At 52.7% G+C, this 24,298-nt stretch overlaps 1 protein-coding gene across 1 annotated transcript in view; it reads right to left on the bottom strand.

The window, feature by feature from the left end:
• Window positions 1–2,731: 2,731 nt before the first annotated feature.
• PRMT2 (protein arginine methyltransferase 2) overlaps window positions 2,732–24,298 on the bottom strand; it is a 29,369-nt gene continuing 7,802 nt past the window's right edge. The window contains exons 3-11 of the mRNA XM_069472190.1: window positions 23,869–23,973; window positions 23,011–23,193; window positions 18,353–18,514; window positions 17,316–17,480; window positions 9,746–9,921; window positions 6,342–6,471; window positions 5,322–5,458; window positions 4,080–4,251; window positions 2,732–3,338 (exon numbers count right to left, since the gene is read on the bottom strand). Coding sequence (XP_069328291.1) covers window positions 3,306–3,338; window positions 4,080–4,251; window positions 5,322–5,458; window positions 6,342–6,471; window positions 9,746–9,921; window positions 17,316–17,480; window positions 18,353–18,514; window positions 23,011–23,193; window positions 23,869–23,973 — 1,263 coding nt within the window. The 3' untranslated portion in view covers window positions 2,732–3,305. The remainder of the gene's footprint in view (window positions 3,339–4,079; window positions 4,252–5,321; window positions 5,459–6,341; window positions 6,472–9,745; window positions 9,922–17,315; window positions 17,481–18,352; window positions 18,515–23,010; window positions 23,194–23,868; window positions 23,974–24,298) is intronic.

Below are 24,298 nucleotides of genomic sequence, written 5' to 3' on the forward strand. Positions count from 1 at the left end.
TGCTCCCTCGCAGGGACAGGGCATTGCCATGTGACCTGGCAGGGTCTCCTCTCGGCCCCCACAACCTGAGAAGGAGCAGCTGTCCTCGCTTTCTCACCTGAGGTCTGGGCGCAGGTGGCTCCAGCGGTCACCCCTGCCGTGAGCCTGTTCTCAGCCCCAAGTGCGGTTCCTGGAGACTGAGGGCGCCAGGCGGCTGGGTGCCGGGAGGCCTCTGGGGGCCAGGGAAGCCCTGCGCATCCATATCTGCTTCTGCGGGGTTGGGGGTGGAAGATGCCCACCAGCCGCCCCTGCCGCAGGCCCTGCCTGCCTGCCTTCCTCAGTTTCCCTTCCTGGAAGGCTCCTTGCCCGGACTCCCCTCTCCGGCTCCCATTCATGGGCGCAGGGACTCTCCCCCTCCCCAGACCCCGGCTCCCAGGGGAAGAGTCCTCACCCAGGGGCAGAAGCAGCTCAATGTTTGTTGAATGAATAAATGGCAGCCGTTAAGGGATCTACCCAAGGCGAAGTCCTTGGTCACTGAAAGTGTGAGTGCTTTTTCCTCCTTTCTTGAAAGAGAAACAAGAAAAGCTTTTCTCTACATCACCAAATCCAGTGAGAAAGAAAACGAAAGCCCGGCGTGCAGAACCGCGTCTGGGCTCGCAGCTTGGTCCCGCCACGGCCGCCAGAGGGCGCACGGGCCGCACGACGAGGCGCAGCCCCACCGCCCACGTAGGGTTCTGGGCGGCCGGAAGCGCCGCACGCCCGGGCGCCGGTTCCGTCACTTCCGCCGCGCCCGTCCTGCGGAGGAGCCGCCGGAAGTGGGCCGGCGCCGCCGTTCCGCACCGCAACGAGGCCCAGACGTGGCGCCGGGTTGACCCGCAGCGTCGCGGGGTTGACCCGCAGCGGCCCGGTCCCTCGCGCTGGCTCTGTCGGCTGCGAGTCCTGCGACGCCGCCGGGAAGGCGGAGACGCCGGAACAGTCGTCGCCTCTCCGTTCGCTGGTGACTTGGGCTGGGGAAGCCGCCAACTGCCCCGCGGCGCTGCGGCCGATCGGCGGGGTCCTGCCCTGCTGGCCGCGAAGCGGCAACCAGTAAGGAACCTTGTCGTTCCAGAAACACCTCTCATTTGCCAGTTTTTGTCGGACGCTGCTTTGGGCCCTGCCGCGCCGCAGCCACGCCCGAGTGTCCCGGCGCTGGGGACGAAAGACGCGCCGGAGCCGAGCCTGGTCGGGAAGCTGCCTGACCTCCCTTCCTGGAGCCGCGCCGGGCAGCAGGGCGCATTGGGGAAAGTGCAAGACCCTGTGAAATGTTTTCTGCTGAGTTTCATAAATATGTCTTCAGAGACACAACACTGTTAAAGACAATTTAGTATGAATCTTATGTAATCTTCTACCAGAGATATTAATATATAAGTATACTATATTATCGGGCTTGTAAAGTGTATAAATTATAAAAAAAGAAATTGCGAAAGAAAAATACAAAACTGATGCTATAGTCTTTCGTTCATTACTGGAAAGTTGGATTGGTTCCTCACCAGACGTATCAGATGGAAACTTTATTCAAATTTATGAAATGTCTATGAAATGTGTGCATCTAGAGTATTTTCTGGGGAAAAAAGTCATTCGTTGAACAAAAATGTATGTTCCAGTCCTCCTCCAGTGAGGTGCTGGGATACATCAGTGAACAAACAAATATCCTGCCCTCATGAAATTTATATCCTGGTGGAGAAATGAGAAGGTGGAGAAAGCAGTTGGCTTTATTAATGCAACAAAGTAGTCAATATATGACTTTAATTCTTGGATACAGAGAAAGCATAAGATGCAGTTGAATGATTCCTAGAAGAATTTCAATGCAAGTGTACCACGTGGGTGATGCTGCTGCCCAGGCAGAACATCAGCCAAGAAGGTCACCCCTGAGCCTCGAGAGCTCACGAGTTTGCCTTGGTGGGTTTTGGACTTGCCTGCGAACTGTGAGCCCTTCCTCCCCGCTGGTTTCTTCTTTTGGGATGGGAATGCCTATCCTATGCCACCCCATCGTTGTGCTTGCAAGCACATAACGTGTCTGGTGTTGCACATTCACAGCTGGAGAGTTTTGCATCAGGAGAAGTCACACCGAGTCTCACCCTAGCTGGTTTAGATGACATTTAGATGAGACTTTTGTCACAGAGTTGATGTAACGAGCTAAGACTGTGGAGGCTGCTGGGGTGGAATGAATCTATTTTCCACACGAGGACATGGATGTTGGAGGGCCAGGAGAATGCCATGGACTGAACCATGTCCTCCAAAATCCGTATGTTGAAGCCCTAACCCACAATGTGCTTGTACTTGGAGGTTAGGCCTTTGCAGACGTAGTTACAGCCAAGTGAGGTCACAGGGTGGTGCGGACAAGAAATACACATGTATAATTCCATTCATATGACGTTCAACACCCGGTAAAAGTAATCTGTGGCATCACAAGTCAGGGCACAGCCCTTGAGGGGGCACTGAGTGGAGGCCCCGTGGACAGGTTTGGCCTGGGAGCTGGTCACGTGTTTCCACTTGGTGAAATCTCATCATCTATATACTCGTGACAGTGCAGTTTTTAGTATATACCTTATTTTATAATAAAATCTTACTAAAAATCCAAACAATACAAAAAAAAAAGTTGTGGGTATCTACTGACCTAGAAGCTTCTTCATAATATAAAGGTTACAAAGCAATGCATACAATGTGACCCCGTGCTTATAAAAATCATGTATATGCACTGAAGTAGGACACACAACACCCGTTCATTAAAAAATATTTATTGAGCATGTTACTATGTGCCACACATAATTTATCTGGAAGACATCTATGCAACGGTACCATCCCATGCAGAGCCCGCAACATGCACTGCCGCCTCCAGCTCTCGCGCTGGGCCAGAGCAGCCCGGCATCCCCTGCACACACCTGCACGGCTCTGCAGTTCTACATCCTGCATGTTAACTGGCTGAGCCGACGGCGGTAAGGACACCACGAACACATGACGCGTGAACATCACTGTCACAGGGTACACAGGCTGACATGCGTGCGTCCTAGGAGAGTAGAACTAGACCTAGCGTGGGAACACTGACCTAACCACGGGGCGGCACCTGGAACACACAGCCTACTTCTAGAGGGCGGGCACTGGCGGCGAGGGCGGCCGGGCGGCGCGTTTGTCTGTGAAGGGCCCTGACATCACCGGCCAGGCCAGGGAGGGTCAATGCGGAGCGAATGTCCAGACTTTCACGGGAGCACGTGTGAGCAGCCAGGCGCATCTTGATTCACTCGTTCATCCCTCAAGATACGCACGCTGCTTTCCAAACAACACCACTGTCATCTCCAGATGGGGAAGACTTTTTCTCCAACCTGAAAAAGACAAATGAGAACAAGGCAATCAAATAATAAAGCATTTGTTTAATTAACATAGTATTTCCTAATCATTTACTATCGGACCAAAGAACGGCATTCAAGTGCAGAAATTTTTAAATGACAAACACTAAATTTTTAACTTAAAAGTATCACAACGCAAAGCACAAAAAAGGTATTAAAAAATAAAGGGAAATCACATGATTATTTTTCTTTCTCTCCCACATTAACCCTGAATCCAAAGAAGAGAATTCCACTTCTCAGCCCCCTCTGAGACTTGAGGCCTCTCACGCCCCAGCCCCACTGGCGCTCCGCACGCGGTTTTGCGTGTGAAGACAAAGCCTCCAGTCAGACGTGCGTCTTCAACACACGTACAGGGCAGCTGCTGCCTAAAAAGCCAGGAGGGCCTGTGCAGAGGGTGGGCCGCGGCCCAGCTCAGTCCTCTCCGCCCCGGGGGTCCTCTGGATGTGCAGGAGTGACCCTCAGGCTGTGGGGTCTCTACGCTCACTGACAGGCTGGGCCACCGGAGGACATGACACCCTCCCAAATCTTCCACTTCCTGTTCCGTAAAATGGGAAACGAAGCTAATAATGGCATCCACTTCCTGTGTGAGGATGAAATAAATGGTGAAGGGGTAGGGGCCTCGGGCCAAGTGAATAGCCATCTGCCACCGTTATCCCCAGCGCTGCCTCCCCGAGGACCTGCTCCCACAAGACATAATCCTACAACCCAGTATCTTACTTTCTGAGCTGTGGGGTCTTGTCTGGAAGTGACTGCCCAGCTGAGAGCCACTGACATGTGCCTTCTCCACACGGGGTTTCTCTGCAACACAACCGAGCCCGTGACCACATCTCCCACGTGGACGGGGACGGGGTCGTCCATCATAAACAGCGTCTGCTTCCAGTGTGTGGGGCTGCAAGACAGGGGCTGTGCGTTACTGGGAAGCGTCCCAGGTGAGTCTCCACGTAGCCCTTGGGTGCCGGCCAGGCTGTGCACAGGCTTCCGCCCCGGCCACCTGGGAGTCGGGTGCACGGCCCTCGGACGGCCTGCAGTCCTCGCTGGAGCCAGGCAGGACTGAGCTTGACCCTCCAGTCTAATTTACGAGACAGAAACCCCCCAGGCCCTGAGATCTAAACAGTCTTTACAGGACACAGTGGGATCAGAGTCACACAGTGAGGCAGACACTGCTAACCCTGGACACCACAGCACGGACGCTTCTCCTGGAGATGGCTCAATTCCAGGGGCAGGTGTGGACGGCTCACCCGGGTGGCCCGGTGGACTCGGGGAGCTGAGGGGCACACGGCCACACACAGGGTCCCCACACTGCCTGACTCCCCACACCCTCGCCCTCCCCAGGCACAGCAGTGTCCTGCCCGAGCCACTGTGCTGTCCAGGCTCCTGATGCCGATGTCTGGTCACGGCTATATGCGTGAGATACACACAGTGGGGTCAGGTCCCAAACAAGTCACTGCTGGGAGAGCTACATCCACCGTGAGCAAGACAGCCTGAATGTGCGGGGGAAGCAGGAAGACCCAGTCGCCCTGGGCTGCGCTAGAAATGTCTCTGCTTGGGGGTCTTCCTGCTGCCCCGCCCGGCCTGGCCCTCCTGTCTCTCCACTCTCTCCCTCTCAGGTCCCTCATCAAGCCTGTGTCCTGGGCCCCGTTTCTGGCACCTCGGGGCAGGAGGAGGTCTGGCTGGAGCCGCCCTGGACGCCAGGACGCTGGGGAGGGCCGAGTTCCATCCCATCCGGCCCGCAGCCCTTGGAGACTTGGCCCCCCTCATGTCACCGGGCAGGTGCTGAAAGGGGCAGCTGACCCGACCCCGACCCCAGGGCCCTGGGCAGGAAACACCCCTAGGGCTGCTCGAGTCTGGGTGCTTCTGCCCCTCCCCCGTTCCCCCTCTCCCCACCCCCCGCCCCCCTTGTCCCTCCATCCCGTCCCCTCCCCCGCCCCCCCAGCCCCCCCCCCCCCCCCCCGCACTCACGGGTGGAAGGGCCCAGTGCTGAGCACCTGCTGCGGCTGCCCCTCCTGCAGGCTCTGGAAGTGCACGCTGAACCAGGCCGTGAAGCCGTGCAGCGTGCCGGCCCTTCGGATGTCAAAGCGCAGGTCGCCCCGCATGGTCTGGGGTCAAGGGGTCAAGTACATGCACAAGGTCATGGGTCTGAGCAGGTTGGCCGGCCTCCCCCAGCACTGCAGCCCCAAAAGCCTCAGAACACAGGGAGACCCTCCCAGGACCGCCCCCCTAAGACCTGCAGCCCACAGCTCAGATGCTACAGATATTCAAAAAGGTTCCCAGCAGTTTGGGTTTCAACTGCCCCATGTTCTGCCCTCCCTGCGGACGCCCCCTGCACCCAGCTCTGTGCCGAAGCTGGGCCTCCCCACAGCCAAGACTGACTGAGGACCACCCGCCCGGCTCCCTGCAGGGCCCGCCTCGTCCCCACCAGGCACGGCAGGTCCCGAGTACACGCCGGACACGTACACACCGGACACACCGGACATGCCTGGGACCTGCCTGGGACATGCCTGGTACATGCCTGGGACCTGCCTGGGACCTGCCTGGGACATGCCCGGGGCCTGCTGGGACCCTCATGCTCACTGGCCAGAGAAATGAGGGGAACGACAGATTCTGACAGTCTGTCGTCAACCGTAGCTAAGAACACTGGGAAAATTTAATTCAAATACCATGATAAACGGAATTTATTTGACTTTGAAGATGCTGGGAATATTAAGCATAAATCTGAAAGTAATTGAAGATACTAAAGAGATTAGCTGTGAAGAAAATGATGTAAAAATATGAAAGACTATCAGAATAGAATATCAAAAAAAGGATAGAAAAATCAATAGCAAAAGGTTTATAAATTCACTCTTCATATTAAAAATATAATAATTAGCTACGCACACATCCAGCATTCCCTGAAGGTTTACGATACGCCAGGCCGCCTCTCAGTGTTTTACAGTCATCGGTTATTTAATGTACGAAGGGAGCAAGTCAGCTTTTTCTCACCTCTAGGTCGGAGATTTGCACAGTTCTCATGTCCAGCTGCAATATGGTGCACGGGTCAGAGAGACAGTCTTCTGGTTTCAAAATGTGGTTATACTTGGGCTTTGAAAAAAACTCCTTAATCGCCAAAGATCTAGAGGAAAAGGGCAAAGCAACTGTTCAGAGTCATGACAAACACCCTGGGCTTTTAAACACGTCTGAGCACAGCACGCGCTTCTCTTCCGCATCCGCAGGGATTCTGAGCCCCTCGCGGGGCTGAGCTGCGGCGCCGGCCCCCCTCCGGCCCCCCCTGCCTCCCTGCGGACCCAGCCCCTGCCGGGCAGGGCCCACCTGGGCCTCGCGGAGCCTTCCTGAGCCTGGGCCTGGACAGCACCCCCAGAGCACACGGGGGGCTCCCCTCTTACGTCCATTCTCGGGATCAGAGCACATGGAAACCAACAGTCACCCACAGGACCTGGACGACACGGGCTGCAGGGTGTTCTGTGGTTCTAGAATCTATTTCATTTCAAAATGCCTCTGTGCATCTTCTATTCCACAGCAAATGCAAAAGGTGCTCCTTGGTTACTCTGTGATAAATGCAACAGATCCGCAGGACGGAACCGGTCCCCGAGCCTGAATTTAGGAGCAACACTTGGGCCGTTGTTACGTGAATTCAACACAGAAACAGACACCTGGGCTTCCCTGCTAACCCATCTCCCCGTGCACCTGCGCCCGCCAGAGAGTCACCACTATTTACCATGGAAATGTGTGAAAAATTAAGCAAAGCAGCAGCAAATAAATGTTTTAATAAAGCTTCCATTATATGTACTTATTTCTGAACATTTTTGATAATAAAAATAATTATGGATTTATAAGAAAATTGGAAAACATACAGAAGTATAAGGACAAAATTTTAATTCCCTATATTCCTGCCTCAGCATTTGATATATTTAGTTATTTTTCTCCTCATGTTCTTATCTATTTACAAAATAGGAGACATTCTGTATAAACGGTTTGTCCTGCCAATTTTACTGTCTCTTCAACACTTTCTAATGACATTACGTGCTCCCGAGAAGCCACGGTTTCTCTAACAGCTGCACGCCACCGTCAGACAGATGTGCGGCAATTTGACCACGTTCCTGTGCACAGCCAGGCGTTTCCAGGGTTTCTGGCAGACACCAGCGCACCGTGACACGGTGACACCGGGAAGAACCGTCCTGAGCAGGAGGCTGTGGCAGTGACCGGGGTGGGCACGGACCTGTGAGGCCCCGGCCACACGCCGCACCCTGGGCAAAGGCAGCGCAAGCCAAGGGCGCCACAGCCACCAGCAAGCGCAGATGACATGAACATCGCAGCTTAATCTGCACCCCACTGGCGGGCAAGATCGCATTTGTTTTAATTTGCATTTTAGCTGCCAACAATGTTCCAATTTTTCAAATATTTATTGGTAATTTTATATCTTTTTTGTAACTTGCTTGTTCAAGTGATCTGGCTATAATTTCATTTGAATATTCACCTTTCTCTAATTGATTCTAAGATCTGTCTACAAGTGATTTTCCCTAATTATTTCCTTCCAGAATTGTGTTTTTGCTGACTTCTGGCACAAAGACTTTGTCATATTTTTTTTTTTTTTGACTGATTCACTCAATGGATTTTTTTTCAAATACCATACGCTCTAGCCCAGTGTCTATCCCGTCCTTCGTTTCTGCTGACGTCTTCTCCGCCTGGGTCAGTGTGGCACACCCCACAGTCTCCGGTAGTTGATGTGGAAGTTTTAACACGAAACTCTTAAATCCACACAGAATTAAGTTTCAATATACGGTCTGAGAGAAGAAAAAACTTTCTCCAAAGGACTAAGCGAGCGTCCCGGAATGACGAGCTGACTCGGCCCTCGTTCCCTCCGAACTCATGGTGCCGCCTCTCTCGGGCGCCGGGGTTCCTGTCCCGAGTGCCACCCTGCTCTGCTCACCTGACCCTCCTCACGGCACACACTGTCCGGTCACTCCGGCTCCACCCGGGAGCACACGCACCTCCCCACAGTCCTTGCCAAAGTGCCCCAGCTCTTCTCACCCGTTTCTTCCCAGACTAACCACAGAACCACCCGGTGAGGAACCTTGCCCAACTCTTGCCTTGGGGATTTTGACTGAGGCTGCCATGATTCCACGTGTTAACCAGGAGATTCCATACCTTTGCATTACTTTTTCTTTTTTTGGATTTTTTAATAAAAAAAATAAAAGATCGAAGGACCCCACGCTTTGCCACCAACTCCCCGCCCACACGTGTCAGCAGGAGTTCAGGATTATCTGGTCCTCACTAAATGCACTGGAAGCTTCTTGTACTTTCTGTGCAATTAGGAAATGAGGACCCTTCCCTAACTCTGGGGGATGCTGGGTTCCCCCTGCTTGGTTTCCGCGCTCAGCGGGGAGCCCAGCCTGGCTGCCTGTCTCAGCAGAGGGAGTGCTGAGGAAATCGTTTCATCCTAGAGCCAAAGCTCAACTGTACAAACATGTCTATGTTAAAAACCAGGAAACCACTATTTCGGAGCATCACTTTCTTTGCAAAACACCAGGAATGGTATCACATTAACACTAGCACGTTTTCTGATCCTCAATAAAAATTTATAGCTCTCAGTGGGAACAAACATTTGTGTTTTGACTCACACATTTTGAAAGACCTCGTTTATAAACACAGCCTTCTTTTTCCCATTCTATTTGGGAACCTAGATTGCAAAAGACACTTTAATTCCCATCACAGCTGTTAATTTAAAGGCATTAAAAGCAACGTGCAAAGTTCTTCGGCGTGTGGTGAATTTGGATCAGCTTCACACATGTTCTACAACAGAGCCCGGTTATTCTGCCTTAGAAACACCTGCGGCTTTCAGAGTGCGCTTTCTCCCCAGGCTCTTCCCACCCCGAATCCTCCCCCGGGGCAGGCAGGGGCTGGGTGCGACAGGCCAGCGGATCCCCTGCAAGAACCGCCTCACCGATCAGGAGCTGCCGGGCGGGGAAACCGCAGCAAGACGCTGAGGTTGTGCGGGGGCAGCAGGTGCACAGAAACGGTCTTCCTAAAACACGAGTGACTGTTTCCACGGGGGACTGTTTCCACAGGGGACTGTTCTCACGGGGACTGTTCTCACGGGGACTGTTCTCACGGGGGACTGTTCCCACGGGGGACTGTTCTCACGGGGGACTGTTCTCACGGGGGACTGTTCTCACGGGGACTGTTCCCACGGGGGACTGTTCCCATGGGGGACTGTTCTCACGGGGGACTGTTCTCACGGGGGAGTGAGAACTGCCTGGAGGAGGCACAGAGACGCGCAGCAACGCAGAGGCAGCGTTCGCCTGGGTCTCCCGGCCCCAGCAAGCACCGCCCGGCCCTGGCGGACGCGGGAGGCCACGGAGGCTGCGGCCCCAGCGGAGGCCACTTACTTCAGAGCGCTGAGGTTGAACTCATAGGCGTTGTCCCAGAAGAGCACCTTGCTGTGGTAGTCCTTGTCGGCGCTGCAGGGCACCAGGTGCAGCGCGGCCGTGGTCGGCCAGATGACCCCGTCCTCCTTCAGCCAGGCGTCCCGAGCGTACAGGATGGACTCGATCATGAACTCAAACTGCACGGAAGGAGACACACAGAGGGGACATGCCGCTGAGGCCCCGATGCTCAGAGCATCACCCCAAGAACATTCCCAGCCAGGCCAGCCGGCCACGCGAGAGCACCTGCAGGGATTTATTCATCCACCATGCCCACACGTGACGGGATTCATTCATCCATCATGCCCACACGTGACGGGATTCATTCATCCATCATGCCCACACGAGACGGGATTCATTCATCCACCATGCCCACACGAGACGGGATTTATTCATCCACCATGCCCACACGAGACGGGATTTATTCATCCACCATGCCCACACGTGACGGGATTCATTCATCCATCATGCCCACACGTGACGGGATTCATTCATCCATCATGCCCACACGAGACGGGATTCATTCATCCACCATGCCCACACGAGACGGGATTTATTCATCCACCATGCCCACACGTGACGGGATTCATTCATCCATCATGCCCACACGTGACGGGATTCATTCATCCACCATGCCCACACGAGACGGGATTCATTCATCCACCATGCCCACACGAGACGGGATTTATTCATCCACCATGCCCACACGTGACGGGATTTATTCATCCGTCATGCCCACACGTGACGGGATTTATTCATCCGTCATGCCCACACGTGACGGGATTCATTCATCCGTCGTGCCCACACGTGACGGGATTTATTCATCCACCATGGCCACACGTGACGGGATTTATTCATCCGTCGTGCCCACACGTGACGGGATTTATTCATCCGTCATGCCCACACGTGACGGGATTTATTCATCCGTCATGCCCACACGTGACGGGATTTATTCATCCGTCATGCCCACACGTGACGGGATTCATTCATCCGTCGTGCCCACACGTGACGGGATTTATTCATCCACCATGGCCACACGTGACGGGATTTATTCATCCGTCGTGCCCACACGTGACGGGATTTATTCATCCGTCATGCCCACACGTGACGGGATTTATTCATCCGTCGTGCCCACACGTGACGGGATTTATTCATCCGTCGTGCCCACACGTGACGGGATTTATTCATCCGTCGTGCCCACACGTGACGGGATTTATTCATCCGTCATGCCCACACGTGACGGGATTTATTCATCCGTCATGCCCACACGTGACGGGATTTATTCATCCGTCATGCCCACACGTGACGGGATTTATTCATCCGTCATGCCCACACGTGACGGGATTCATTCATCCGTCGTGCCCACACGTGACGGGATTTATTCATCCACCATGCCCACACGTGACGGGATTTATTCATCCGTCGTGCCCACACGTGACGGGATTTATTCATCCGTCATGCCCACACGAGACGGGATTCATTCATCCGTCGTGCCCACACGTGACGGGATTTATTCATCCACCATGGCCACACGTGACGGGATTTATTCATCCACCATGCCCACACGTGACGGGATTTATTCATCCACCATGGCCACACGTGACGGGATTTATTCATCCGTCGTGCCCACACGTGACGGGATTTATTCATCCGTCGTGCCCACACGTGACGGGATTTATTCATCCGTCGTGCCCACACGTGACGGGATTTATTCATCCACCATGGCCACACGTGACGGGATTTATTCATCCACCATGCCCACACGAGACGGGATTCATTCATCCACCATGCCCACACGTGACGGGATTTATTCATCCATCATGCCCACACGTGACGGGATTTATTCATCCATCATGCCCACACGTGACGGGATTTATTCATCCGTCGTGCCCACACGTGACGGGATTTATTCATCCACCATGGCCACACGTGACGGGATTTATTCATCCATCATGCCCACACGTGACGGGATTTATTCATCCATCATGCCCACACGTGACGGGATTCATTCATTCGTCATGCCCACACGTGACGGGATTCATTCATTCGTCATGCCCACACGTGACGGGATTTATTCATCCACCATGCCCACACGAGACGGGATTCATTCATTCATCATGCCCACACGTGACGGGATTTATTCATTCATCATGCCCACACGTGACGGCGTCTCACAGCCGGGGTTTAAGCCACAGCATTTCCCCTCAGAACTGAGAGCTTGAACAGGCTATCAGCGAAGAGAAACCTTCACTCTTGTCCCGTCTCAGCCACTCAGGGGTCAGCAGCCACCAGCCTTCGAAAGAGCCCCTCTGTGTTGCAGGTTCTAACTTAAATCAAATCAGTTTGGTCTGGGTACTGTGAGCATGTTCACAGCCCCTTAAGTTGACTGAAATCACTCCTTGAAAACCTGCAAACCAGGCGGGCTCGGCCATCTGCGTGTGCTCAGGGCAGAAGCAGCTGCCCCTCCTGCTCTGGCCCCTCAGAGGGCCCCACCTCCAGTGAGCCAGGCACGACCACAGCTGAGTGCGTGGGACGGCCGGAGGCCAGGCTCTGTCGGAACCAGAACTTGCTTCGAGTGCAGGAGAAGCAGAGGGTGCACGGGGAGGCGAGGGACGAGGCCAGAGGCCCTCCCAAGCCACCCAGGCACTTGCACCTCATCCCAACAGAAGAGTTTTGCTTTCCTTAGATAATCTCAAGCTAAGGTTTATTACGTAAGTCATATGTGTTCAGTATGGAAAATTTAGAACACTCAGAGATACACAAAAATAAAAATTGCAAGTAAACCTGGCACTCACCATTGTTATCACTGTGGTTTATTTTCAAGTATTTTTCTACACTTGCACACAAACACACACACATAGAAAAATACACACATATAAAATACATACATACAAATACATACATATAAACTTTTTTTCAGTTATCGAAACTGGCCTTTTTGGTGCACGGATTTGCGTCCCACAGTCGTGGCCAGGACACAGCCCCACCGCCCAAGATACTCCCCTCGCCCTCCTCCCCCACCCACCTCTGGAAACCACGCATCTGTCCCCGTACCCGCGGTTCTGTCTGAGACGTCGTGTAAACGGGATCGTACGGTGCGAACCTTTCGAACCTAATACAATGTCTTGTATGATGACCTTCACTCTGTAATCTTGCTAAATTCACTTGCTGGTCTTAGGAATTTTCTTATAGATTCCTTAGGATTTTCTACAAAGTTTCATGTTATCTGGCACTAGCGATGGTTTTATTTCTTTGTTTTCAATCTGTTTACTTCTTCTTCTTCCTCTTTTGCACCGGTTAGGCGCTCCAGGAAGGTAAGAGTGGACGTCCCTGCCTCGTCCCCACTCTCAGGGGAAGGCGTTGACTCTCATTGTCAAGCATGATACTGGCTGCAGGTTTTGTGTAGATGTCCTTTATCCGGTTAAGTTTCCTTCCATTCCTAGTTTGCTGAGAACTTTATTATAAACTGATGTCAAATTTTGTCTGTATTGATAGTTATTATTTTTCTTCTTCAGACTGTTAATACAGATTACATTGATTGATTTTCAAACACTGAACCAGCCTTGCACAGATAATCTCTTTTTTGTTGTAGTGTACTATTACTCCTTTTATATATTGCTGGATTAGATTTGCTAATACTTTCTTTTATTTCAGGAGCACGTTTATTGTGTTTGAGATCATACATCAGGTATGCTCTGAGCAACAAGGGGTAAAAACCAACAAAGGTAAAAGGTAACATACAACGCTTTTCACAGCAGCATGAACCACAGACTCAGAAGTGGATCTGGGGATAACACAAACGACATAATTCCTCGTCATCTACAGCTACTTTTATAACTTCACACAGATGATTAATTAGGCTAAAATGTGCTGTAATGTTTGGTAGACTTCAGGACCTGTATCCTTAGCACAGCACAAAATATATTTTGACATCCCAGAGAAGCAAGACTTGCAAGTGGGTGTTTTAAACGTAACTGCTTGACAGCTACAAAGTTCTATACTTGGCAGCATTTACCTTTTGGGGGAGTTTCCCAGGCTCCAAAGGATGAAAGCAGAGAGCAGAATCGGTGTGATGGACACACAGACGTCCGTAAGGATTCGCAGCACAGTGAGGAGGTGCCTTCTGCCTCCTCACGCTGCATTCGAATCGCGTGCCTCACGCGTGTGTCTCCTGGTCCCCGGCCTGGCTATCCGGTCACGTTCCGCTCTGTCGGCCAGACGCTGAGTGGCTGTGCTCCCAGCCCGGGGATCGCAGGGCTGCAGTCTGTCAAAAGGGGTAACCTTTGAGATGGTCAAAGCGGGACTCCACTTGTCTCTGGATGTTCAGACAATGGTCCCCGACTGCAGCGACAGGTTCTGGTGCAGGAAGTAACTTTGGTGGCTTAAGTGGATAATCTGATGAACATGTGACATCCAGAGAAAACACACCACCTTCATATACAGACGCTGGGGGCCAAGTCCAGTCGATCTCTATTCATAAATGTCGTGTCCTTTAGGCTCGCCACTGCCGTTCGGCAGAGAATCGCGGTTAGCTAGCTGCTTCTGCATTCTTTCAGCACCAGCGGATGACCTGGCTGTGGTTTTGCTGGAGAGCTTGGGGGGTGGGTGAAGGTTGTTGTTCTTCTTCTTCTTCAGGCTCCGGAGCAGCTGGGTCTCGCTGGGCGCGTCTGACCTGCCACTGAACGTGCCAGGGCTCTCAGCATCCGACCTTCGCCCCTCGCTGGGCACCTTGGTGAAGTCACCTCTCAGGACTCTCCACTGCCCGCCCGGCCCGAGCGCACAGTGTGGCGGGTGCAGGGAAGGGCAGCCGAGGTGGCTCTTGCCGGAGATCGCGGAGCGGGATGTGCAGACAAGGGCGGGGCGCTGGCAGGCGACTCCGAGAGCTCCCGGGAACCAAGGGGACGGGTGCCTGTGCTGCGGCTTCCTGCTGCAGCCCCTGAATTTGTAACGTTTTTCTTGAGGGTTTTTACATTTCTGCTCACGAAGGTTATTGGTCTGTGGCTTTCGTATCGTGCACTGACTTTGGTTCTGGTATCAGGGCAATGGCGACCTCATAAAATGAGCCGAGAAGTATTCCCTCCTCTTGCACGTTCTGAACGAAACTGTTGAGAATTGAAGTTATGGCTTCTTCAAATGTGTTGGTACAATTCGCCAGTGAAATCATTTAGGCCTAGAGAGTTCACTTTCAGAAGGTTGCTTAATTAGTTTAAGTATGAATTCTGTATCTTTCTTAGTTACTGGACCGTTCAGCTGTTTCATCTTGGGAGAACTGTGGTAACTGCAATTTCCAGAGGAACTGGTCCATCTCATCTACGTTTTTGAACTTAGGTACAGCGTGAGAACCACATGGGGAAAATGACGAACTCAAGCCCTTGGTATCCATGGGAACTGGTCCCAGGACCCCTCCGAAACCAAAATCCTCAGATGCCCAAGTCCCCCCTATAAAATGGTATTTTTTGTATATAACCTAAGCACATCCTCCCCCACACTTTAAATCATCTCTGGATAACTTACAATACCTAATACAATGTCAATACTGTGTAAATAATTGTCATACTGTATTGGCTTGTTATTTGCATTAAATTTTGTCATACCGTCATTTAGTTTTTCTGAGTATTTTCAATCCACAGTTGGCCAAATCTGCAGTCGTGGAAGCCACAGAGGCAGAGGGCTGCCTGTGCGCAACACCCTGCTTCTCCCCCATGTACCTGCTACTGTCCATTTTTCAGAGCCCTAAGGTAGCGTCTCCCTGCAGCCTGCCTGGATTGACCACTGCACTCCGTGGGATTAGCCAGGACTGAAGCTGTGTCACTGCTATGTATGATTTTAAAAGAACAAAATTAGAATCATACTGCATATACTCTTTGTGCTTCTTGTAAAACCAGCAACATGTCACCAACTTTTTCCTAAGGTTGTTAAAAATCCTTCTAAAACATAGTTTTTAATGATCATACGGACGGCCATAATTATTTCTATTATTTCCAATTTTCTTCCATTTTAAATGGTGTTGCCATGAAAATTTTTAACATAAATTTCTGTACAAATCTATTAGTATACTTTCTTAGGATAATTCCTTTAAAAACGTCTGGTGCTCGGTCCCCGGGTTCTGCCGCAGTGAGGACGCTGCGCCCACCGTCCCCTCCCCGCGTCCCGGCGGAGCGGCCGAGGCTGCGAGGCGCCCACGGAGCCGCTCCTGCGACACGAGGCTCAGAAACGCCCCGCACCGGAAGAAACCAAGAAAAGAAAGAAGGCTGTCGTTTTCCGTCTCGGTGCAGACAAAATGCACCCCTGCAGAAGGCGGGAGACCCCGGCTGGAGCTGCAGGTGTAACCGCAGCCCCCGGGCATCCGTGGGACCCCCAGGACGACCCCCCAGGACGACCCGCTGCGGCTCGCGTGACCCCAGCCGTGAGACCGAGGAGTCCGGAAAGGAAGAGTTGATGTGGCCTTTCCTGTGTGCACCGGCACGAGCAATTCTGAAGCGCAAAACGACCTACGAGAGCTCTAGGACCCGATCAAAAAGAAGTTTCGTGGCAAAAAAACACGCGTGTCACGGAAACAGGCCAGGAGACCCGAGTGGGCTCCTTCTGCCGAAACTCGGGGCGGAGCCTCGGCCGCGGGGCGGAGCCTCGGCCGTGGGGCAACCCCCGGGGTCCCCGTTCAGCGCCACGGACTGAAAGCTTCCACTTTGACTTGGCCTCTTGCCGTATGAATAAGGCAAGTATGTTTAGGGCAGGGTCTTGTCATCTTTTAGAGTAAACTAAACATTCTGTAAACATGCGCAAACAGCCCTAAATGAATCTAAAGTCCACAGTTTTACTGGTGTGAAATTAAATTCTTCCTGGCCAAATGCCTGTTTTGATGGGTTGACTTAGAAAGATTTTTGTTAAGCTCGGGATTTCTAAAAATGCAGTCAACAAAACAGCAGCAGGCCTTGCGAGGAGAATTATTCCATCTTTGGTAACCTCAGCAATTACTTCGTTTCTTTTGTCTAGAGAACTGGTCATACCCTGGTGATGATTTGGCCTAAATTCTTTATTCTTCCTTGAACTGGGCAGAGTAATCCCAGACGCCCACGGCAGCGGCCTGGCTCTCCCTGCAGGCGGACAGCACTGGGGCCTAGACGGCAAGTGACCAGAGCACAGCCCGCCACCCACATGTGACACTCGGAGCCCACCCCGTCACGGTCCCCAACTGTGGCTCTCACAGCGTCCCCGGGCCGGGCCCTGCTGGCGTGAAAGACACAGCCTGGTGTGTTAAGCACGGATTTCTACAGGTTCCCAAGGAGAACATGGCAAATCACTCATGAGAAAGTGACATGAACTCTGATTTAAATGTCTCGTGAAAGCATTTTTTAATCTGTTAAAAATTCAAGGCACTGGGCCAACGTCCATATGAGAAATGGACACCTCACCTTAAGGAAAAAATCAACCTTGATCATGATTTTTGAAGACTCCTGGGCTGGCCCGGCTGTGCCCGTGTCCGGAAGGCCGCGGCCCTGCCCGCAGCCACAGCCCGCCCCGGCCCCGCCCTCACCAGCAGGCAGGTCCCCATCCACTCGGACACCAGCACGTCCACCTTCTCGGGCAGCACCACGTCCTCCACCTTCTGCTGGAACACGGTGATGGTGTCGGCAAAGCCGTTCTGCAAGACCAGCTGCCCCGTGTGCTGGGCCATCTCGCTGGCCTCCACCGCGTACACCTGCAGCGGCAGAAGCGCCATCAGTGCACGCCTGAGCCCCCGCAACGGCCCCGTCATCCCCTCTCGCCATCCCCTCTCGAGTCACAACCAGCACCGAAGGCAGCCAGCAGCACAGAGGGAAGCAGCATTCCGAGGCGGCGGACGGGACAGGCCCGGCCACACCTGCCGCCAGCCGCACGCAGCTCTGCACCCCCGACGGTGCCGGGAACGGAGCTTCTCTGACCTGCCTGCTTCCCACCCCCCTCGCAACACGCAGGCCTGGGGCTGCGGTGGACAGAGCCTCCTGCGGCCCGATTTCCACACGCACCCACGCGGAGCCCCAGTCTGCTACGGCCTCTGCCGCCTGGGAGACAATTTCAAGTCCAGGTTCTCGGAGAAGGTGCCGAGTCCTGCACCCCGGCCCGGGGTCGCTGTGCTGCGACCTCACACACCGCGTCAGGAGCTCCTTGAGGCTGAACCTCAGCACAGCGCAGGCGGGCAGGGGGCAGGGGGCAGGGGGCAGGGGGCAGGGGGCAGGGAGGCCGCCTCGCACGCAGCCCAGCAGACGTGAGGCTGCACCTGTGTCTACGTGTGACCGACGTAAACATCTCACACATTCATCCCACCCGTGCGACTCACTCAGACTCTTCCTGTTCCGCCCTGTTCCCCTCGGTGCTGGCTGGGGCTTGTTAAACCGGCGTCACAGCCCCGAAGGGGCCCGGACTGCAGTCTGAGCGGTGGCCGACTCAGCGACACGGAGCCTCGCACACGAGGACACTCACTGAGACCCCAATGAACGGGCGACGCCCCAGCGAGTCCGCAGCAGTGCTCAGGGCCACGTCGGGCCATCGCCTGCCTCACACAGACGCGGCCCGACGCCCTCGGCCACTCACCGCTCTGGGCTGCGCGTGGTGCGCGCAGAAGAGGCTGATGATCCCAGTTCCGCAGCCGACATCCAGGATGACTTTGTCCTTCAGGGACTCTCTGTTCTGCAGGATGACGCTGTGGTATTTAGTTGTTCGTGGCTGGTCTGCCAGCATCTCCAAGTGGAGTTTCTAGAGGAAACACAGGTTGGGAATCACTGCCCGCGTCCCGGAGCTGCGCCCAGTGCTGGCCTGAGAGGCAAGGTCAGGGCCGCAGCGGATGCCCAACCCACTTCTAAAGTACGAGCAACAAACAAGAGCAGGCCGGGCGCGGTGCCTCACGCCTGTAATCCCAGCACTCTGGGAGGCCGAGGAGGGAGGATTGTTTGAGCTCAGGAGTTAGACCAGCCTGAGCAAGAGCGAGACCCCCGTCTCCACTAAAAATAGAAAGAAATTATATGGACAGCAAAAAATATATATAGAAAAATTAGCCAGACATGGTGGCGCATGCCTGTAGTCCCAGCTACTCGGGAGGCTGAGGCAGGAGGATCGCTTGAGCCCAGGAGTTTGAGGCTGCTGTGAGCTAGGCTGACGCCACGGCTCTCTAGCCCGGGCAACAGAGTGAGACTCTGTCTCAAAAAAAAAAAAAAGACTTAAACAAGAGCAAAACATGGTCTTTCGGTTTAAAAAATCAAGAGATCAAAATATGCCAACAGATAAAAATGAAAGTGGACAGTGAAGCAATGACACAGAAGTCTCTGGAATCCCCCCAGTTCAGCTCGGCACTGGCTGCAGACTCTCCCTGCACCTCCCCGAGAGCCAGACGAGCAGTGAAGCGGGGGTGGCCCCCTCGGGACTGGGGCATCTCTCCACCGCCCACCCGCCCACCCGAGGCAGAAGCGGCCGCCGTGTGCCGACCAGACACCCCGGGCCAGGCGTCCGTCAGGGCCAACGGCAGACGCACCACGGCGGGACCAGGAGACGTGAGCTGGGCCCCCACAGTCCTCCTCACACACCAGCCGGAACGGTGGCTCGGGGCCAACCCTCAGGGACAAGTCTGAGGAAAACACCGGAAACCCTGGGATGCCAACCTGAGGGCCAGCCTGCCCGGGAGGCAGCGGACACCGGCGAGGCAGTGGCAGTGGCCGGAGCCCCTGGCTGCGCCACCGTCCGGCACCGCGGGCTGCAGCAAGCCCGGCCTCCAGACGGCACCTGCCGCAGCCAGACCGGCCACAGGCGGGAACAGGGCCCAGGAGGCCCCGACAGCGAGCACAGACGGTCTGCAGGGGCCGGGAGCCCACCCAGGCGCCTCACAAAGACACCGTGGAATGAAGAACAAAGGGACAGGCAGGAGGGGTGGACAAAAGGGGAGGCCCAACCCCCCTGCTTGCAAGGAAAGGGCGGACGAGGCAGCCCTGCTGCGCTGACTGCAGGCAAGTCGCGGCGGGGCCAGGAGGCTCGTGACCCAGGGATCGGCCCACTGAAAGGACGCAACAACGCCAAATAGTTTTGTACCCAATAACAGAGCTTCAAAATACACGGAGCAAAATCCAATCAAGAGGCAAGAAGAAATGGACAAATCGACAGTTAGGGTCAGAGAATTCAACATTTTCTCAGCAACCGACAGGAGTAGACAGATCAGTGAGGCCAGGGAAGGCCCCACCAACACCCGCAGAGCTCGTCTCCCAGCGCCTGCGGCGGTAATAACGAGCAGCGGTAGTAACGAGCAGCGGATATCCAGGAATGGATTTCTAGGGTTAGAACTTACTAGGTGCTGGGAGTGCTGGGTGTTTATGGAGGTGAATTAAGGAGGAATTTTACCTCATTCTTTATAACAAATTCCAGATTGATTAAAATATCCCACTGTTTAAAGCAGGAACTTAACAGTTCTAAAGGAAAGTATAGATATTTGTAATCTTGGCGTGAGGAAAGTCTTTCAAAGCGGGACGCAAAACCCAGAGGCCACAAGGAAAAGACAAAAAGTCCCATGTAGGAGAGAAAGCGCGGCAAGTGGCGAGCGCAGCTCTCGTCACAAATTCAGGCCGAACCTCTCCAACTAAACCGACTCGACACAGGAATCAACAGAACTAAGAAAAACAGGCAAATCACCGTTTGAGCTCAGGAGTTCGAGACCAGCCTGAGCAAGAGCGAGACCCCATCTCTACTAAAAATAGAAAGAAATTATATGGACAGCTAAAAATATATATATAAAAAAAAAAAATTAGCCGGGCATGGTGGCGCATGCCTGTAGTCCCAGCTACTCGGGAGGCTGAGACAGGAGGATCGCTTGAGTTCAGGAGTTTGAGGTTGCTGTGAGCTAGGCTGATGCCACGGCACTCACTCTAGCCTGAGCAACAGAGTGAGACTCTGTCTCAAAGAAAAAAAAAAAAAAAACAGGCAAATCACATGAATGTTTGCGCAAAAATAAACACAAAAGACCAACAAACACATAAAAGACAATCAATCGCACTTCAAAAATGGAAATCCAAATGAAGAGATAGCACATTTCCCCGTCAAGACCAGAAGCGGTTCCCACCGATGGTCTGTGGTAGGCGAAGGCGCGGCCGCACACCACGGGCCACGTGGGGTCCGAACGTCCTCAAGGTTCTTACGACAAGAACGGCCCACGTGATGGTACCGAGAGGTGGGGTCCTGCCCCGCTCACGACAGGGCTGTGGGGAGGCCTGTCCTTGCCTTCCCAGCCTCCAGAGCGACAGAAACCAATCTCTGTTCTTTATAATTTACCCAGTCTGAGGTATTGTGTTACAGAAGCACAAACCAAGACAGTGCATAATTAGCAAATCTTTCTGGAAGACAAATTGGCAAGATCCACTAAAGAAAAAAAAATATATATATATATGTGTGTGTGTGTATCTACTAGGAAATACACACATACACATATAGATACATATATACATTTATACCCTGGGAATTTATACTCTATGGAAATTCTAACAGCAGGTTAACAGGATTGCGTAGGACTCCATCACAGGGTTACTTGTCAGGGTAAAAACCTGTTCAATAACCACTGTCCACCAGCACGATCCTTCTGAAACAACACAACACTCTGTAGCTGTTACAAAGAGTGACCAGTGCCAATATCTTCAAAGCAACACAACTGTGAAAAGGGCAAGGTAAAGACCTGTGTGTGTGCAATGATTCCTCTTCCGTAAATTTTTAAAAATAAAATAGGTGTTGCTTGGACGTGGCCTCGGCACACAGGAACCTCAGTGGGCAGTGTCTGTCTCTGGGCAGGGGAGTGGACTTCGGCTTTTCATTATGTATCTTTCCTTAATGGATTGAAACCTCTAACCACGCATATACATTAGTGGGTTTTAATTTAACATTTTCAAGTGGGAAATAAAGCGTGCCTAGAAAAAGTGTATAAAAAAGTATCTGTACAGTTTATCAAATACAGTTATACAGCAAACACCTGTGTAACCCACACCCGAACACGGCCAGCAACCCAGACCCCCCACCCCAGCAAGGCAGGTCCAGAGCCTCTGTCCAACAGGTGACCTCCCTCCAACTGGTGACCTCCCTCCAACAGGTGACCTCCCTCCAACAGGTAAGCCCCCCCAACAGATGACCTCCCTCCAACTGGTGACCTCCCTCCAATGAGTGACCTCCCTCCAATGGGTAACCCCCCCCAACAGGTGACCTCCCCCAACAGGTGACCCCCTCCAACAGGTGACCCCCTCCAACAGGTAACCTCCTCCAACAGGTGACCTCCCCCCAACAGGTGACCTCCGTCCAGACTCTCGGGCACGGGGTTCCTGCCCTCAGACCACTCATGCATGTTCATAAACACCACCTGTCAACGCTGCCCCTTAACTGCATAAAATTGAGTCAAATGTTGTATATTATTCCTTCTTTCACTCCACGTTATTTTTGCAGCATCCACCCGGCAAGTAACCGCTTTCATCTCGTCTTAGCCAGTAAACAGGGCCTGCTGCCTGGACCATCAGATTATGGCCTTTCACACAGCAGGGAGAAACACTAATAAACTGGCTGCTTAGAAGGGTTATTGATCACTGACATGTATTTTTTCTATTTCATTTTTATAATAAAGTTTATTATTTGTTTTTTGGAATATCCAGCCATAAAACACAAATGTAAGCACACTTTCTACAAGATGCATCATAATCTGTTTTCTTTCAGTGGATGAAAAAGAGTTTGACAAGAAAACTGCTTAACGAGATGAACGAACAAACTTATTGTAAAAACATGTTTCTTTGCATATTGGTAGCTACAAGGAAAAGTTGGAATATTGGCTCTAAAACACAAATGCAAGCACACTATCCAAAGAAAAAGTACTCCTTGTTTTAAATACTGAGAGAAGCACGTAATCCCATCGCTCAAGTAATACCTCTAGCCAGGGGCCAGCAAACCACAGCCACTGCCTGTGTTTATATGGCCTCCAAACTAAGCATGCCTTTTAGGTTTTTAAGTAATGTTTAAAAATCAAAAGGAGATGATTTTGTTACACATGAAAATCGAATGGAATTCAAATTCCAGTGTCCACAAATAAAGTCTCACTGGCACACACCCACGCTCACTGCTTCACACACCTGCCGCGCGGAGCTGCGCACCTGGCCAAACCGAGGAGGACCAGCCTAGGACTGATATTTGAAAAGCCAGGGCCGGAAAGCAGGGAGAAGGACCCGCCCGCCAGCCCAAGGCCGTACCAGGGTCCCGTAGCTGCCGAAGTACTCCTCGTCCTGCCAGGTGTCCTCAGGGTCGTACTCCTCCAGCGGTTTCCCGACATGGTTTGCGGGAATGTACCCGCAGCAGCCCGCACGCTCTCCCCACCACCAATCCGCAGTGGTCTGTCGCAGGATAAGAATTTTTTCTCCTCTCAAAAAACTGAGCTGCAAAAAAAAAAATAAAAATAAAAAGGAAGTTAAAATTCCACAAAAAAACCAGTACTTGGTATTTCAGTGGCAAATCCCCCATCAATGGTGACCAAATCCCAGTGATTTCAAAAAGAAGTCAGTGGGTAATTACAGCATCTGACAACTTATGAAAGTGATACCAAGATTTAGAGATTTTTGTGGAATATCCACCTGAAGGAAGGGCACAGCTTAAAACAATGTTTTCTGAGAGAAAGAGTAAACATTTCCAAATGGCTCAGGACAGAATTTCTCAATGGCCTCTCTGCAGTTAACGCTCAACTCTGCCCCGCTCAGTTACTAGAGGCTAAACCTAAGAAATTCCTGTCGCAAATTAACGACAGCCACATTCAAGCAGATATTTTTATTTGATAGCCCTACTTTTCATTAACTGAGTGCTTTCTAAAGCAAGGTCTCCAAGCAGAACCCAGGACAGGTGCTTCCTGCCCAGGCGTGGTGCCCACGCCTCACCCAGGTGCCTTCACACCACACTGGGGTCACACGTGTGAGGCTGGGACATCGTCACGCACAGGGCTGGGGTGGCTCTGAACGTCTGAACGCCTCTTTAACTTTGGTATGACGTATGCAAAATTCATGTCTAATTCTGCCTTGAGCATGCTGGAACCCGTAAGGCAGGCCTGCCGCACACGCTACCTGGGTCTCGTCGGTGGCGGCATAGTCCGCGATGGCCACGAACTCCTCCGGCTGCACTGGCCCCTGCAGAAGCTCCTCCTGGCCGAATTCCACCGGGGCTTCTTCCTGCTCCAAGCCAAGCAAAGCACAAGGAAAGGATTGTGGCGCTTTCTTTTTTCTTTTTTTGGCTAGGTTGTTAGGATGGTCTCAAATATGAAATGAAGGCTCATGTGACCAAGTGTTTCCTGTGCCAACGATCTGGGTCATCTTCACTGGCATAATCAAGGGCTTTGCTTCACATCTCTAACAGAAATGGTCTGCGTCCTGAAGGGAAGGTCAAAGGAAGAGGCACCGCTGGCATCGGTTGGTAAGAACCCTTGACCTTCGCCAGCGAGGCCACCTCAAAGTGGTAACCTCGTCTGCAGGAGCTGGGCTCTGGGGGCCTCGTCAG

Source organism: Eulemur rufifrons, chromosome 7, assembly GCF_041146395.1.
Source record: "Eulemur rufifrons isolate Redbay chromosome 7, OSU_ERuf_1, whole genome shotgun sequence".
NCBI classification, from domain to species: Eukaryota; Metazoa; Chordata; class Mammalia; order Primates; family Lemuridae; genus Eulemur; species Eulemur rufifrons.